Below are 18,211 nucleotides of genomic sequence, written 5' to 3' on the forward strand. Positions count from 1 at the left end.
TGGCTTCTTCTATTTCATTGCTTGATATTGGTCTGTTTAAATTGTTTATGTCTTCCTGGTTCAGTTTGGGAGGAGCATATGTCTCTAGAAATTTGTCAATGTCTTCAGTAGTTTCTACTTTGTTGGAATACAGATTTTCAAAGTAGCTTCTCATCATGTTCTGTATCTCAGTGGTGTCTGTCATGATATTTCCTTTTTCATCACGAATTTTAGTAATTTGAGTTTTCTCTCTCCTTCTCTTTGTTAGTGTGGCTAAGGGTTTGTTTATTTTGTTTACTTTTTCAAAGAACCAACTTTTTGTTTTGTCAATTTTTTGAATTGTTCTTTTGTTTCAATTTCATTGATTTCAGCTCTGATTTTAATTATTTCCTGTCTTCTACTACTTTTGCTGTTATTTTGTTCTTCTTTTTCTAGGGCTTTGAGCTGTAATGTTAGATCATTTAGTTGTTGACTTTTCATTCTTTTCTGGAATGCGCTCTATGCAATGAATTTTCCTCTTAATACTGCTTTCATAGTGTCCCAGAGATTTTGATATGTTGTATCATCGTTCTCATTGACCTCTAAGAATTTTTTTATCTCCTCTCTGATGTTTTTTTGTTATCCATGTTTCATTCAATAGCATATTATTTAGTCTCTAGATGTTGGAGTAATTTCTGTTTTTTATTTTGTCATTGATTTCTATTCTCAGTCCATTATGATCTGATAGAACACAAAGCAGTATCTCTATTTTTTTGCATTTCCTAAGGACTGCTTTGTGGCATAACATATGGTCTATTTTCGAGAAGGTTCCCTTTGCTGCTGAGAAGAAAGTGAATCTGCTCATTGATGAATGGAATATTCTATATATGTCTATTAAGTCTAGGTTATTGATTGTGTTATTGAGTTCTATGGTTTCTTTGGTTGGTTTTTGTTTGGAAGATCTATCTAGTGGTGACAGCGGTGCATTAAAGTCACCCAGAATTATTGTGTTGTGGTCTATGTGATTCCAGAAATTGAGAAGGATTTGTTTGATGTACAGGGATGCACCATTGTTTGGGGCATAAATATTTACTATTGTTATGTCTTCCTGATTTATGGTTCCCTTAAGCAGTATGAAATGTTCTTCTTTATCCCTTCTGACTAACTTTGGCTTGGAGTCCACTTTATCTGATATAAGGATGGAAACCCCGCTTTTTTACTGAGTCCATGTGTGTGGTAGGTTTTTTCCCATCCTTTCACCTTTAGTCTGTGGATGTCTTTTTCTATGAGATGAGTCTCTTGCAGGCAGCATATTGTTGGGTCTTTCTTTTTAATCCATTCTGCCAGTCTATGTCTTTTGATTGATGAGTTTAGGCCATTAATGTTCAGGGTTATTATTGAGATATGATTTGTATTCCCAGTCATTTGGCTTATTTTTGGTTTTTAAGTTGGCTTGGTTTCTCCTTTGAGTGGTTTTTCTCTAAGGTAGTTCCTCCCTTTGCTGACCTCCATTGTTGTTTTTCATTTCCTCCTCATGGAATATTTTGTTGAGAACATTCTGTAGTGCAGGCTTTCTGTTTGTAAATTTTTTTAACTTTTGTTTATCATGGAAGGATTTTATTTCATCTTCAAATCTGAAGATTAGTTTTGTTGGGTATAGGATTCTTGGTCGGCAACCATGTTCTTTCAGAGCTTGAAATATGTTGTTCCAGGACCTTCTAGCTTTTAGAGTCTGGGTTGAGAAGTCGGCTGCTATCTGTATTGGTCTCCCCCTATATGTAATCTGATGCTTTTCTTTGGCGGCCTTCAAAATCCTATCTTTATTTTGAATGTTAGGCATTTTTATTATAATGTGCCTTGGTGTGGATCTGTTGTGATTTTGTGCATTTGGTGTTCCCTAAGCCTCTTGTATTTGATTTTCCATTTCATTCTTCAGGTTTGGGAAATTTTCTGATATTATTTCATTGAATAGGTTGTTCATTCCTTTGGTTTGTATCTCTGTGCCTTCCTCAATCCCAAAAATTCTTAAATTTGGTCTTTTCGTGATGTCCCATAGTTCTTGGAGATTCTGTTCATGATTTCTTACCATCTTCTCTGTTTGGGCAACTCTATTTTCAAGATTAAATATTTTGTCTTCATTGTCTGAGGTTCTGTCTTCCAAGTGGTCTAGTCTTTTGGTGATGCTTTCCATTGAGTTTTTTATTTGGTTTATTGTTCCCTTAATTTTAAGGATTTCTGTTTGTTTTTTTGTTTGTTTGTTTTGTTTTTTGAGAATCTCTATCTCTTTGTTGAAATGATATTTTGCTTCCTGCAGTTGCTCTTTCAACTGCTTATTGTTATTATCATTCATTGCCTGCATTTGCTCTCTTATCTCATCCTTTGCTTCACAAATCATCTTAATCATGTATAATCTGAAGTCCTTTTCTGACGTTTCTTCTACCATACTGTCATTGGATTCTATTAATATAGAATCTATATTTGTTTGGATCATTTTCTTCCCTTGTTTTTTCATGTTGTTCATGTATCTTCCCCTCTAGCAGTGCAGATCTGGGTTATTACAGATTTCCCCCTATAGGCTTATAGTGGCCCTATAGGTTTCCAAAACCTATAAGGGGAGATCAATATTAGCAGTGCCCAGACACTATGCAATCCTAGACCAAACAGCCCCTATGAGAACAATAACAAAATTGTCATAATAAACAGAATGAGTTCAAATATTATCTTCAGTAAAACAAACAGATTTGCAATAAGGTCTACAGTTTCAAATGGAGGACAAAGAGGATGCAGAGGGATGTAGAATGTGGCTGTTAATGGGATAAGAAAAGAATATACAGAAGTTCTAGATAATAGAAAGGGTGAGAGTGTAATCATAAGAAATTGAATGTTAGCATGCAAAAAAGGGAGGAGGAGACTGAGGGAATAGGTAAACAAAAGGAAAAGAGAGCAAGAAAAGTAAAGAAATAAAAACTTAAATTTTTTCAATAAGGAGAAAAAAGAAAATCTACAGTATAACTGTCATATAGTAATGAAACCTCTCAGAGTTCAGTAGCCTGATGCTTGAGAGGTACCTGACAATGAGCTTCAAACCTCCAGCAGGCGTCTCAAGATGGGATTTGCCCCACCTAAAGATCGGAGCTACGGCTTCCAGGATTATCCAAGATGGCCACTCTGGCTTCGAAATGTGTTGGCAAATGAGGAGCTGGAGCTCAGGGTGTGGCCGTGGTCAGCAGGAGGTCCTGGAGGGATGCGGTTGGTCAGGCAGGCGTCCTGGAGGTCGGGTGTGTTTGGTGTGGTTGTGGGATTCTGGAGGCCGGTTGCAATCAGTCGGTCTAGGGTCCTGGGTGATAGGGCACAGTCAGTTGGTCTGGGGGTCCTGGCAGCAGGGAGCAGTCAGTCCATTGAGGGCCCTGGAGGCAGGGAGTGATCTGTCGGGCTGAGGGATCCTGGAGACGGGCTCAGTCAGTCCGACCAGGGGTTCTAGGGGGCCTGGCTGTTGTCTCAAAATGGCGGCAGCCACGTGTAATCAAACCTGCAGGTACTGTCACAGTGAACTTCCAGACAGCAGCAGGCAACTGGTGCTCCACTGGCCATCGGCAATCAATTTGTTGACTGTTGTGGGACAATCGGGAGGTGAACCTCGTGCGTTGGGTGATGGATAGGTATAAGGCAGGCGATGGACAGGCGAGAGGCAGGCAAATGGCAGATGATAGGCATCTGACAGTGAGCAATCTGCACTCAAAAAACGTGTTGATATGCTGGCAGGCTGCAGGTGATCACAGTAGACAAATGGGGTAAACAGCAGGTGATCAATAAGCAGCAAAACCTGCCTTACCAAGAAACAGATATCCTCTGCTTGAAACCAGAGTTACAGAGTGACAAGGAACGTAGCCTCCCTCTAGTCCGCCATCTTGGATCCCTCTGTTTTTTTTTTTTTTTTTTTAATAAGTTGACAAAGTTTCCAAAAAATTAAAATGCCCAGGATAAGGTAAGAAAGCAACCTCACTCCCTGATAGAAAACAATTGATCAAAACCTTCTGGAGGACAATTGGTAAATATGTATTAAAGTGTCAGCTATCACCCATGTCTACTTTAAGAATTTATCTCCAACAAATAATCAAGGATGCCTGCAAAAATGTATTTTAAAGACTGACTACTGACATATTATTTAAAAAGTTGAGAATGAATGGGAGGTTGACAGCCTGCCAGCATGAGGAGCTCTGCTGACCCACTCCCCAGTAAAACTGGTACAAATGGGGCTGGGGCTATAGCTCAGTGGCAGAGCACTTGCCTAGCATGTGTGAGGCCCTGGCTTCGATCCTTAGCACCACATAAAAATAAACAAAGGCATGCTATCCATCTATGACTACAAAAAAAATTTTTTTTTAATTGGTACAAATTATCTTAAAAAGCAGCCAAATCCTCTGGAAAATGATCCTAGTGTCAAACAGCAGATGAGAAAATGTTTATCAAAAAAAAAAAATCTATAAAAATTCAGTGAGAAAGGTAAGACTGGTGTTGAACCAAGACCCTTCCAGCCCTCCACTTTACCAGCTCAGTGAGGCAGAAACTCTGTCCTGAGACACAGCAGCCAAGAGAGAAAGCAGGACAATCTCTCCTGCTGCTCCAAACCAGAGGGCTTCTTTCTCAGAATGAGCTCTGCACTACGGCATTCCTCCTCCTGCCCCCAGCTGCCTGCTGCTAAGTCCCCGGTAAGTATAGTAGATAGCTCCCTCTTCCACTCAACTCCCACAGGCAGATGCCATGCTGAGAATACCGAAGCCCCAAAGACCGTTCCTTTGGATCATGGCACTGGGTTTCAAGCAATGAGAGGCAAAATAAGGGGACCCCAGGTCACTGCATCCCCCTCTACCCACCAAATTCTCAGTGCCCAGAGGGAGTGTCACTCAGAGAGCATCTTGTCATTGTTCCCACCTCCAGCTCCAGAGTTCTAAATGAGATTTTTGTCTGGGAGGAGAAGCAGGCCATAAACAGCTCCTGATCTTTTCCCACAGAAACCATCTTAATTTATGACAGTGCATGAAGTTTAAACCTGAGGCACCCTCAAGAGCAGTGGAGGTTGTGTTGAAATAAATTGGGAGGACATCCTTGGAACGAATGATACAGCCCAGATGTATAGGCTAGCTAGTTTGCCAGAGAAAGTTAGGGAATAAGACAGCTGGGGAGGAGCCTGCCACAGAATCAGAACAAATATCAAAAAAGACCTCAGAAACTATTCCTTTAAAGGAATCTAATTTGGTTAGATTATTTTGCAGAGGAATTTATGCTTTTTAAAAATAGTAATCAGCTTGAAATTAATGGCATTTAACAATGTGTGGTCACGAAGAATGTAAGAGAGCCGCACCTACCTCAAGATCATCCCAGTGTGATTGGCATGCCCAAAGCTGCACCTCCATGAGGAGCAACTCAGAGGCTCAGTGCTGTCAGGTAGAGGTTGGAGAGTTAGATTTCACTAAAATAACCCAGCATCGCTAAATAAACAAACAACAAGGACAAATCCTTGAGGAGGAGCAACAAATACCCAGCAATGCTACAATATATCTTCCAAAGTGTCCAGTTCCCAAAAAACAACAACAACAACAAAAAAAAAAACGTAGAAAATATTCAAAACACAAAAATACCCCAGGAGATTATGACCCACACACCAGAAGACCAGGACCAGAAATTGCTTGTGAGAGCGACCCGGTATCAGGTTTACCAAAAATATTTCAAAGTGATCATTATTAAAATGGTCACAAAACTAAAGGGCAGTGCAATTAAATAAGTAAATAAAAGCACAACAACAATATCCCATGAAATAGAGGATAAGGAAATAGAAAAAGTGAAAAAAGAGCCAAATGGAAATTCTGGAGTTGAAAAGTATAATGACTGAAATTAAAAAATTCAGTACTTGGCTCAACAGATTTGTTGGTTGGTTTTCCATCACTGTGACAAAATGCCTGAAGGCTGGGCGCAGTGGCCCATGCCTGTAATCCCAACAAGTCAGGAGGCTGAGGCAGGAGGATCTCGAGTTCAAAACCAGCCTCAGCAATTTAGGGAGATCCTGTCTCAAAATTAAAAATAAGGGCTGAGACTAGTTCCAACGTAGAGCATGTGATTAGCACACATGAGGCCCTGGATTCCGTCCAGTGCTGAAAAAAGAAAACAGTGGATGTCAAGGCCTTTATTCTCCCAAGATAAACAGTCAATGCTTCACTTACAAAAGACAAACACTTGAGTTTCACACAGTAGAGAAAATGAATAGGATTTTCTTAAAAATCTGTTCCCTACACGATTCTTGTAGTTGGTATCATTTTTTAATAGATAAAAGTTTCTTGGTAACCACTTTTTGAAGGGCCCCTTTCAAGGCCCTGTTCCTCAGGCTGTAGATGAAAGGGTTCAGCATGGGGGTCACCATTGTGTACATCACAGCAACTGCAGTGTCTTTCTCAGCCGAGCGGGAGGAGGAAGGGTTGAAGTACAGAGAAGTGATGGTGCCATAGAAGAGGGAGACCACAGCCAGGTGGGAGCCACAGGTGGAGAGGGCTTTCCGCCTGCCTCTGCTGGAGGGGACTCTGAGCACAGCATAACCAATAGGAGTATATGATACCAGGATGCACACAAATGGCGCTATCATTAACAGCCCTGCTTCAAATAGGATCGTCAGCTGGTTGAGGTGTGTCTGAGCAGGAGAGTTTCAGGAGGGGAGTCACATCACAGAAGAAGTGGGGGATGGCATTGTCTGCACAAAAGGACAGCCGGGTCATCAGCAGAGTGTGCAAGAGGACATTCAGGTTGGCGATGACCCAAGATCCAGCCACTAGCAGGGCACAGAGCTGATGGGTCATCTTTGTTGTGTAATGTAAGGGGTGGCATATGGCAACAAAGCGGTCATAGGCCATCACAGCCAGGAGGAAATTGTCCATGTCCACAAACATGAAAAGAAAATACATCTGTGTGAGACACCCGGAGAAGGAGATGGTCTGCGTCCCTAGGACATGATTGGCCAGCATCTTGGGGACAGTGGTGGAGGAGAAGCAGATGTCCACGAGGGACAGGTTGCTGAGGAAGAAGTACATGGGGGTGTGCAGGTGGGAGTCTGTGCTGATGGCCAGGATGATGAGCAGGTTTCCCAGGACGGTGGCCAGGTACATGATCAGGAAGAGCAGGAAGAGGAGCTGCTGCTGCTGGGGCTGCCTGGAGAGTCCCAGGAGGAGGAACTCGGAGATGCCCGACTGGTTTGTGCCTCTCATGGTCTGAACCCAGCTGCAGAGAAGACAGACAAAGGTCAGAAGCACAGAGGCCGAGGGTCTAGATATGGCAAGTCATGCTCCAGCCATGGCCATGTTAAGGAAAGCGGTATTAGAACCGCTGGTTCAGGATCTTGTTTCTACACCCTCGACCTCCAGCTCTCAGTCCTAAACGCTGCTGCTCCCATTGGACTCATTCCTTTTGTTTTACAAAATGTAAGAAAAACAACAAGGAGTCATAGTCACAGCCCTTCTCTGCTTTTATGTCTGTCTCTGTTAATTTCCCAGACTCTCTCCGACGGCCTAGCAGCTCACAGGGAAGAGGGACAGCTGGTCATTACTGTATTTACCTCAAGTTCCAGCCAGTGGACACACGGCCCTTGCTATTGCTCCCTGAATGTAGAACATTTAGCAATGAGGCCTCAGAGAACATCACTGACCAGTAAAGAACATTCACTTCTCCCCTGTTATGCTAGTACCTAGAGAGGTCAAAGCTATTGCTATCCCACAAGTCACCTTGGAGTTGCTGGGCAATCTTTCTCTTTATTCTAAGAATTGGAAAGACATAGAAATACTGGCAGGTTCTGGGTGAGTGAGGAACAGATATTCATAGCCTTATCCCTCCATGAAGGAAGGATATCTGGGGAAAACAGACAGGTATTTACAATAGTATCCAAGGCCACTGGGACTAGACTCCCTGAGAGTCTCATTAGAGACAAACAGAAAGTATTTGTCCCACCTACTTCCTGGTCTCTGTGGACCAGCAATGGTGATAAAGTGTACCACCTAACTCTTGTATCAAAACTTGATAAAGTCAGCTGGGTGGAGAAAATTACCTGAGACCTCAAATTTCATCATCTTACTGATGAAAGCTTACATTTGTAGGTTTGAAGAGTCAGTCATTAATAGATTTTTCTCCTTATTTTCTTAAATAGAATATTGCAATGTTGTCTGAATTAAATGCCCTTTTAAATTTTTTTCATATCTGGTCATTTACTATGTAAAGTTGGTGACATATTTTCAGATAAGAGACTTATGGAAGTGGGGAAGGGTAGCATTTCAAAATTGGGTTGATTCTTTAAAGCATTTGGGGTAAAGGGTAACTTTTTTGTATTTGGGTAAGAGATGTCAGGAGTGCATATTATGCTATGAATGAGGAACTCCATTCTTGTGTTAGTCATATTTTCCTCACTGTGACCAAAATACCTGACATAAACAACTTAAAGGAAGAAAGGTTTGTTTCATCTCAGTTTCAGAGGTTTCAGTCCATGGTTGGTTGACTCCATTACTTTGGGCCTGAGATGAGGCAGAACATGGTGGCGGAAGGTCATGGAAGAGGAAAGCTGTTCAGCTCCTGGCACCCAGGAAGCATGGAGAGATAGAGAGAGAGAAGGGACCAGAGACATGAAATACACCTCTAGGGCATGCCACCAGTAACCTGCTTCTTCCAAGGTGGCCCCGCCTTCTAAGTTTCTACTGCCTCCCAATAATCCATTCAGACTTAAAATCCACAGATGAGTCTAGACCCCTCATGACCTTCCCAAAAGTCCCATCTCTGAACTTTGCTGTGTTAGGAACAAAATCTTCAGCACATGAGTCTTTGGAGGTCACTTCATATCCAAACCATAACAATGCTCCTAGAGTAAACTTCTTTTGAAATGTCTTCCTACCCTAATCTACAGGCCTTCAGAGGCATGGGCTCCAGCAGCCCAATTTATACTCCACTGCACCCTCCCCAGTGAGGATTGATGATTGGAATGGGGGACTTTTCTTGTTGTTGTTGCTGGGAATCGAACTCAGGGCCTTGTGCTTGCAAGGCAAGCACTCTACCAACTGAGCTATCTCCCCAGCCCGGAATGGGGGACTTTGGACTTGGACTAAGGGCTGACAGGTCATGACCAGTAGAGTTTGGCCTGTACATATTAATCCAGAAGCTTGCAACTTTCTCCTGACTCACAGCTGCAGGCCAAAAGTCTACAAGTAAGAGCAAAACACATGCCACGTACACACACACACAGACACATACATACACACATGCACATACAGACACACATGCATACACACATGCATGCATACACATGCACACATGACAGAATAAGATGGGCATGTGGAAGAGTGAGGCACAGCACATGAAGAAGATTTCACGAGGTAGAGAGGAAGCAAGAGACAGAGAGGGGCCAGAACCACTCTTTCCTAACTATCTGCTCTCACAAGGACTAACCTAGTCCTTTAAGAACTACATTAATTCTTTGCAAGGGTGCTGTCCAAGATCTAATCACCTGTCCACTAGGCCCACCTCTTAGAGATGGAACACCTCTCAATTCCATCACATCAGGGACCAAGTTTCTAAAAGCACATGACCTTTGGTGGACAAACCACACCCAAACTGTAGCACAAGAGCTTGGCCTTAGAGGAAGAAGAGCCTTTACTCAAAGAAGAACCCAGCTACCTCTACTTGTTCATGCACCGCCAGCTCCTGGCCAATTTCACCTTTTTAAGGATATCCAGATTGGATGTTGGGCCTTCAGTTCCTTCAGAACTCACCTAGAAAAGCAGAATATAGGAATCCTGAATACCTCCACCACCTGTCCTAACCAGAAAGGTCAGAAAGGTGGGGCAGATACCTAAAGGACCCAGAGCAGTGAAGTGGGGAGGACTCCTGGGACCTTCCAGGTGCCCAGGTTTTGTGGGCACCAACCAATCCTGCAGTGCCTTTTTGTGGCTCTTCAGGGTAAAAGAACCAGAGCCACCAGCTGCCAAGCAGAGGCCCTGCTCCATGCCAGGATTCCCAGCCTGCAGTACTGTGAAAGATGGTGTTGTGTGTGGTTTGGATTGGTTTGTCTCCCAAGGTGGAGGAATCTTATTTCCAGGAGAGGGTCTGGACTCCAGTTTTACCCCTCTAACAGAAATAGGTACATCAAACCCCCGACCCTGGAACAAAACCAGTTTCTCAAGTCACACATTAGATAGAACAGGTAGGTGAATTCGGGCAAACCCAAACCATGACAGCCCAGGTAGGAACTTTATTATGAAAAATTAGAATTTCAGCAGAGAAAGGACTAAAATGACAAAAGCACAACTTGCAAGAGAATGAAAACATGACATTCATGAACTTTGGACATGGTCAACACCATTGGGTAACTGAGACTTGAGAGCCTCTGTCAACAAGAGGGTGATACAGGCCTCTGTGATAACAAAGGCCAGTGTGATTTCATGGAAATAACATGAATGTGACCCAGTTCCTTCCCTTGCTGTTGAAGTGGATCACACCAGTTATCTGTGGGAATATTAATAGAACCAATTGCAATGGCACACACCTGTAATCCCAGCTACTCAGAAGTCTTAGGCAGGAGGATTGCAAGTTCAAGGTCAGCCTGGGCAACATAGTGAGACCCTGTCTCAAGGTAAAAATAAAAAGGGATGAGGTTGTATTCAATAATAGAGTACCCCTGGGTTCAATTCCCAGGAAGGAAGGAAATGTTAATGAATGCAGAGTTCTGATGTTTGCTGCAGTGTAATTTACACTTGAGGGGAAATGAATCTGGTCAAAGTTAGGAATTAACCAAACAAGTTATGATACAGTCCTTCTCATGAAATACTAGACAGCTATAAACATCACATTATTAAGGTGTTAAATGCCGTGGGAAGTGATAAATGGGAAAAATCAGAATGCAAGACAGTATAGACAACTTGAAGTCAACTTCAGTTAAAATTATTTTCATGGACTTTTAGAAGTATTTTACAAGTTAATTTTCTTCCTTACACCACTTTCTTCTTTTTTTTTTTTTACCTGATTTTAAAATTTATCACAAGGACTGGGGAGATAGCTCAGCTGGTAGAGTGCTTGCCTCGCAATCACAAGGCCCTGAGTTCGATCCCCAGTACTGCAAAAAAAAAAGAAAAATTTATCACAAATCTAGAGTCAGCAAAGTTGTGTGGTATTGGCTAAAGGATAGACATATAGATCTATGAAACCAAGTACAGTCCAGAACAGACTCACACAAATACAGTTCATTCAAGTTTTTACAAATCTTCCTTACACTTTCTGAAATATTTTACAATGTGCAAATAAAATATTTCAATTGCCAAATATAATTTTGAAAGCCTCTTGCTTGCCTAAGTATGTCAAATTGAAAGATGATGTTCATTGATTCATTCATTCACTAAAAATGGGTCGCATGTGTAATTTGTGTTGGGAGCCAGGCTTTTCATGGGACATCATGGTGCCCAGTATGTCTGTGAGTCCTAAAGATCACATCTTTGAGAGGATCTTAAAGATGAAGCAGGAAAGGGGAGAGGAAGGAGCCATAAGCAGACTAGATGGTCTCACGTGTACAGTAACTCAAACAGTTTTCTTGGGGAGTTAGAAAAGGAGATGACAGTCTCAGCCCAGGAGAACTGGCAAAGGTTTCAAAAAGCAGGAGACAGTGACTTGGGTCCTGTAGGTCTAGGGAGGGTTTGCTCCAGGGAGAGGAAGCCATCCTAGACAGACAAAACAGCAAATGATGCTTTTACCCTTGAAATCAAAGGTGCATATTTTGCCAAATATGCCCCCACAAGGTAAGATGGTCAAATTGGAGGATGAGACACTATTGTGAGGTGGGTTCGGATTCTAAGTGAGACCCAAGATTGTGAATCATGGCCAAAGGTCCAGCCTTCCCACACAGTGCTTCGCCCTACAGAGAACTGCCAGTGGCTCTGTTTTTTACCTCCGCTGGCTTTACCTACATCAGACCTCAGACTTCCTTGAGGGTTTCTGGGCTCACTCTTTCTCATGAGCAACCCTAAGAGACATCCAAAGCAGCATGATGACCGACTGAGAAAGCATGTTAGAATCACTGCGGAACCTGCAGGGCAAACACCAACACCAGGTCCCACCCAGAGATTCCAATTCAGAAGGCTGAAGTTTGGCTAGGCATCAGGTAGATATTTTCAAAGCTGCTCAGGTGCTACTAACACGCAGCCAGAACTGTAGTGCTGTAGATTCTGAGAGCATTTTCAAAAGGGGGTAAAAAATATTTGTGCTGTGTAGGCTGTCAGAGTGACAATCACTTAGCAAGGAAATGCTTGGCTTTCCTGTGAAAGCATTTAAAACATAGGAATTAGAAATAAATATCAGAGTTCACTGAGTGTGTTATACTAAATTCTTTGAAAAAACTTTGAGAAATAGATTGCGTCATTTTGATGAGTTGGCAAAGATCTCTGGGCCTGGGAATGATCAATAGCTCCATGGTGCTTTCATCAGTAAGACCCTGTCCTCCTGCCCACCACTCTTCTTAGAGCCCCTTTCAAGTCCCTGTTCCTCAGACGTAGATGAAAGGGTTCAGCATGGGCGTCACCACTGTGTACAGCACGGTAGCTGCAGTGTCTTTCTCAGCCGAGTGGGAGGAGGAGGGGTTGAAGTACACAGCAATGATGGTGCCATAGAAGAGGGAGACCACAGCCAGGTGGGAGCCACAGGTGGAGAGGGCTTTCCACCTGCCCCTGCTGGAGGGGACTCTGAGCACAGCACAGGTGATGTGGACGTAGGAAGCCAGGATGCACACAAACGGGGTGACCATGATCAGGGCACCCTCGGTGAGAATCACCAGCTCATTGAGGTGTGTGTCTGAGCAGGAGAGTTTCAGGAGGGGAGTCACATCACAGAAGAAGTGGGGGATGGCATTGTCTGCACAAAAGGAGAGCCGGGCCATCAGCAGAGTGTGCAGCAGAGCATTCAGGTTGGCGATGATGCAAGATCCAGCCACTAGCAGGACACAGAGCTGATGGGTCATCTTTGTTGTGTAATGTAAGGGGTGGCATATGGCAACAAAGCGGTCATAGGCCATCACAGCCAGGAGGAAATTGTCCATGTCCACAAACATGAAAAGAAAATACATCTGTGTGAGACACCCAGAGAAGGAGATGGTCTGCGTCCCTAGGACATGATTGGCCAGCATCTTGGGGACAGTGGTGGAGGAGAAGCAGATGTCCACGAGGGACAGGTTGCTGAGGAAGAAGTACATGGGGGTGTGCAGGCGGGAGTCTGTGCTGATGGCCAGGATGATGAGCAGGTTTCCCAGGACGGTGGCCAGGTACATGATCAGGAAGAGCAGGAAGAGGAGCTGTTGCTGCTGGGGCTGCCTGGAGAGTCCCAGGAGGAGGAACTCGGAGATGCCCGACTGGTTTGTACCTCTCATGGTCTGAGCTCAGATAAGCAGAGGACAGCGAATTCAAAACCTGCACAATGTTTAGGATGCGATCAAATTCCAGCAGGTCCACATCTGCAAATCTGTTCAGAGTTGCTAAAACAGGATGGACCACCCCACCCGCAAGTCCAGTTTCCAACACTCCATCTGATGCTTTTCCTACTTGACTCGCTGATTCTTCTTTTGTATATTTTTTAAAGAATTTTTTCCCAATACCTTTATTTTATTTATTTATTTTTATGTGGTGCTGAGAATCAAACTCAGTGCCTCGCAGTCACTAGGCAAGTGCTCTACCACTGGGCTACAGCCCAGTCACTTGTTTTGTATATTTAATGCCAAGAAACCACAGAATCTAAGACCATGTGTCTTTGATTACATTTCTCATTCTCTATCCACACCCAACTCCTTAGTAGCTTGTAAAGGTGCAGAAAAAATGGCTTGTTATTACTGGGTTTCTTTCAAGAGACAGCCAATGAAGTCAGGACCCCTCTACTATTTCCTTTTTCTGTAAGATGTGACACATGAGATTCCTGAAAGAAGTCTATGTCTTAATAAACAAACAGTTACATCTCCACTGCTGCAACCTTACCAAGGAGCTTGGAGCTATGGCTATCTATTTCTCTTCATGTGGACATGACTGGTCAGAGCTGCTCTTTTTTGTAGGGACTGGAGTCTTGGAAACATCAGCAGGTCCTGAGTTAGTGAGGAGCAGGTGTTTGTGGACTTAGTCTTCCAGGCAGGAATGATGTTTGGGGCAATCTCAGGGCAGGCATTTGCAGGAGCCTCTTGGCCACTGGGACCAGATTCCCTGAGAGTCTTGTTAGAGACAAGCAGAGAATAATTGTGCCAACTACTTTCTTGGTCCCTTTGGACCCAACAATGATAACAAAGAGTATTTAAAAGTTTAGATGTAACTCTTGAGTCAAAAGCTAAATATATTAGAAATGAATCCATAGTGAAGGAGACAAATCTGTATGGAATCCCTTGGGACTTCAAGCCTCATCACTTTGGTGATGTGGGCCTGTGCCCACTGATGTGCAAATTAGTTGTTTTATCCCCTTTCTTCATTCAGTCATGGGTGTATCTCTCTGTTTCTTGCAGTTCTTACTTTACTATGTCTGCACACTGTCAAAGGTTACTGACGCCGTATCTTCTCCCCTTTGCAGATGGGAACATTAAGAGCACATGACTTAGATGGCTTAATTGTAGCCTGATTCTCACAGGCTATCTCGGGGATAACAAAACATGCTACAGTTTACAAATTTCAGGCCTGTGGAGTAGATGCCTTTTGGGCATCTAACTCTCACAGTTTAACCTTCACTTATAATGGAAACCCCTGGTCAACACAGGCTCCATGTGGTGAGTGGGGCATTGTGGAGTTGCTCAGCTGGGGTGCTAGAACCTGGCAGTTGAACCTCAGCATTGATCTACCATTGGGTGCAGGCTTCCTGGTAAGGAATTTGTGAGCTCAGGATCCAAGATGGTAGACTAGAGGGAGGTTACATTCCTTGTAGCTCTGTAACTCAGGTTTCAAGCAGAGGACATCTGTTTCTCAGTGAGGCAGTCTTTGCTGCTTATTGATACCCTGCTGTTTACCCCATTTGTCTACTGCAATCGCCTGCAGTCTGTCAGCATATTGACTACTTTTTGAGTGCAGATTGCTCACTGACTGGCACCTATCATCTGCCATTTGCCTGCCTCTTGCCTGCCCATCGCCTGCCTTTCACCTACCCATCACCCACCACCCAAGGTCCACCTGCCAACCATCCGCCAGTAGCCTACAGACCAACCGCAGACCACCAGTGAATTGCCAGCTGCCTGCTGTTGCCTGGAAGTCCACTGTCACAGTACCTGCAGGTTTGGTTACATGTGACTGCCACCATTTTGAGACAACAGCCAGGAACCATGGGACCCCTGGTCAGACTGACGGAGCCCAGTCTCCAGGATTCCTCAGCCCGACTAACCACACCCTGCCTTCAGGACTGACCACGTCCACACCGTAAGCTGCAGCTCCCTATTTGCCAATACATTTGGAAGCCAGAGTGGCCATCTTGGATAATCCTGGAAGCTGTATCTCCCATCTTTAGGTGGGGCAAATCCCATCCTGAGATGCCTGCTGGAGACCTGAAACTCATTGTCAGGTACCTCTCATGCATCAGGCTACTGAAGACTGGGAGGTTTGAATACTATATGACTGTTATGGTGCAGGTTTTTTTTCTTTTTTTTTTTCTCCCTTTTGAAAAGTTTTAATTTTTATATCTTTATTTTTCTTGCTCTATTTTCCTTTTGTTTACCTGTTTCCTCAGAGTCTCTTTCTCCCTTTTCTCATGTTAACAACCAACTTCTTTTGATTACACTTTCACTCTTTCTACAACCTAGAACTTCTAAGTACTCTTTTCCTATCCCAATAAAAGTTACATCCTACACCCCTCCCCATTCTCTTTGTCCTCCATTAGAAACTGCAGACCTTATTGCAAATACTGTAGATAATAATTGAACTCATTCTCTCTGTTTATTTTGACAATATTGTTAACGTCTTCATAGGGGCAGTTTGGTTTAGGGCTGCCTCTTATCTGTATTGGGTGCTGCTAATATTGATTTCCCCCTTAAAGAAGAGGTTTTGGAAACCTATAGGGTCACTATAAGCCTATGGGGGAAAACTGCAGTACCCCAGATCTGCACTGCTAGAGGGGAAGATACGTGAACAACATGAAAAAACAAGGGAAGAAAGTGATCCAAACAAACCTAGATTCTATATTAATGGAATTTGTGAGCTCAGATTTTGCAAGATGATATTCAAATAAGCCTAAAAGTTGGGAGTCTTCTACCACTAACAATCCTAGTAGTTAGGGGGAAAGTCTTTCATTCCTGAAGATTTTTTTTTTTTTTTTTTTTTGCTGTACTAGTCACTGTAACAAAATACCTGACAAAATCAACTAGAAGGAAAAAATAGTCATGGTTTTGATCTTGCTGGTTTCAGCCTATAGGGCAGGGAGCATGTGGTAGAGCAAAGCCTGTCACACCATGGTACCTGGGAAAAAAAAGAAGGGGCCAAGGTCCCCATATCCCCTTCGAGGACATGCCCCCAGTGACCTAACGCCCTTCCACAAGCCCCTACCCTAAAGGTTTTACCACCTCCCAACAGCACCATCAGCTGAACCATGCCTTCCACACATGAGCCTCTGAGGGTGTTTAAGATCCAACGCGTAGTAGTATTGCACACGGCATCCACCCAGCAGCATCTTTCAGGGATCATTGTCAGCATAAAGCAAAGGGTAACCTGCCCCCACTGGGAGAAGGTGCAGGAGGGAAAGGAAGGACCTAAGTGGAGTCTCAAATTTGAAAGAGAGATTTCCACAAAGGGAAACAAGGAAGGGAGAAAATGGGGGAGGGTATTCTAGGCAAAGGGAAGTAGATGAGCCCACAAAACAGCCTTGCCTCTTTGGGGAAAAGCAAGCAATATGTCTGGAATTAGGGTAGAAGGTGTGGAACAAGCACAGAAAAGACAGAGTGACTTAGAGGCCCTACCACAGTCTATTCAGTACACAAACATCCTTAAAGAGATTGTCTAAAAGCAACTGATACCTCTATTCACGACACATGCAGAAAAGCAAGAGACCCCTGGAGAACTGTCTCTCACCAAGCATGTAGCAATTTATACTAACAAAATGTTGTGGGTTGTTTGTTTTTAGTAGGAAATAGAGGCATCCATTATAGACTACTCTATCTACGAGTACAGTGTATTCTAATGAGTTATCATGCATTGAAAGCTTTTTTGAAAAGAAGATCCTGATTCACCAGGAAAAGAAGTTTTCATCCAAGTAATCTCTTTCAGAAAGTCTGAGAGAAAAAGAAACACAAGCTAAAAGAAGTTAAAGCTGGGAACATTATTATTAAACTAAGTGTGCTTTCAGAGGAAAAAAAGATGACAGAGGAAAAAGATCTTCTGCCAGGAGGTCAAACCCAGAGTGAGTGTATAACATTCATGAACTCCTAGGCCCTCCAGAACCCCACACCAACTCGAAAGGTAAAAGCTGTGCACACATAGAAAAAAAATGAATGTTAGTTATTAGACTTTACAAACTAGGTGACTGAATCAAGAGAAAACAAGGACTCTGAATCTTACCATCTGCATAGATACCTGTTTGAATTCTATTTTACAGACATAGCTTTTTTGTGGGGAAAAAACTTGATAGAAGTCTTTTCCACATAAAGAGACCCCAAGAACACAGAGGATATTGCAAAGGAAGAAAGGCAAACCTGAAGTGAGCATTCATGGGAGAGCGGTCTAGATGCAGTGGGGTCATCCACTATGAGTGGGTGTATCCATCATGGTCCCTACTCAGATGTTAATGGAGAATAAAGGGAATTTGAATGCAGATGGCAGTTACCTGAACCCTAGGTGGGTCTTGCGTGGCCCCCTAGGGATGTAGATCATGGACATCAAGACTGCAGTGGAGAGGACACCAGCAGACCCAAAAAGATGCAGCTTCGGGAGCTGAACTATGTGCTACCAACTCATCAGACCATACTGGTGGGTGCACCCAACTTGGTCCTGACTCCCCTGACTGAGTTCTGGCTGCCTTAATGCCAAAAGGGAGGCACTGGTTCCCTGCCAGTAATGGCAAGTGGGGCTGGGCAAAAATAAAGAACAAGCAAGGAAGGTTGATGATGTTTATTTTTGCTCCAAGCTGAAGAAGTAGTTCACTCAGGCTTCCTGTGGCAAATAGGAACACAAAGATCACACACAAGGAAGTATACAGTGGTATTGTGATATTCCAGGAACAGATGAAATTGTTCCATTTGGGAATGGACAGG

General features: G+C 43.4%; 2 protein-coding genes across 2 annotated transcripts; both read right to left on the reverse strand.

Annotated features, from left to right (window-relative positions):
* Positions 1–6,265: 6,265 nt before the first annotated feature.
* LOC124969961 (olfactory receptor 1F1-like) lies at positions 6,266–7,208 on the reverse strand. The gene is given in 2 exon segments (XM_047532957.1): positions 6,266–6,632; positions 6,634–7,208. Coding segments are annotated over 2 exon segments (942 nt in total).
* Positions 7,209–12,508: 5,300 nt separating this feature from the next.
* On the reverse strand, positions 12,509–13,384 carry LOC124970103 (olfactory receptor 1F1-like). Its single transcript, XM_047533179.1, has one exon. It carries the CDS (start codon positions 13,382–13,384, stop codon positions 12,509–12,511), a length of 876 nt encoding a protein of 291 aa, XP_047389135.1.
* Positions 13,385–18,211: the final 4,827 nt, after the last annotated feature.

Source organism: Sciurus carolinensis, chromosome 18 (assembly GCF_902686445.1).
Source record: "Sciurus carolinensis chromosome 18, mSciCar1.2, whole genome shotgun sequence".
NCBI classification, from domain to species: domain Eukaryota; kingdom Metazoa; phylum Chordata; class Mammalia; order Rodentia; family Sciuridae; genus Sciurus; species Sciurus carolinensis.

Bases quoted from the DNA above. Each gene is read 5' to 3' on its own strand.
- LOC124970103 (XM_047533179.1), bottom strand. From the start codon at position 13,384: ATGAGAGGTACAAACCAGTCGGGCATCTCCGAGTTCCTCCTCCTGGGA.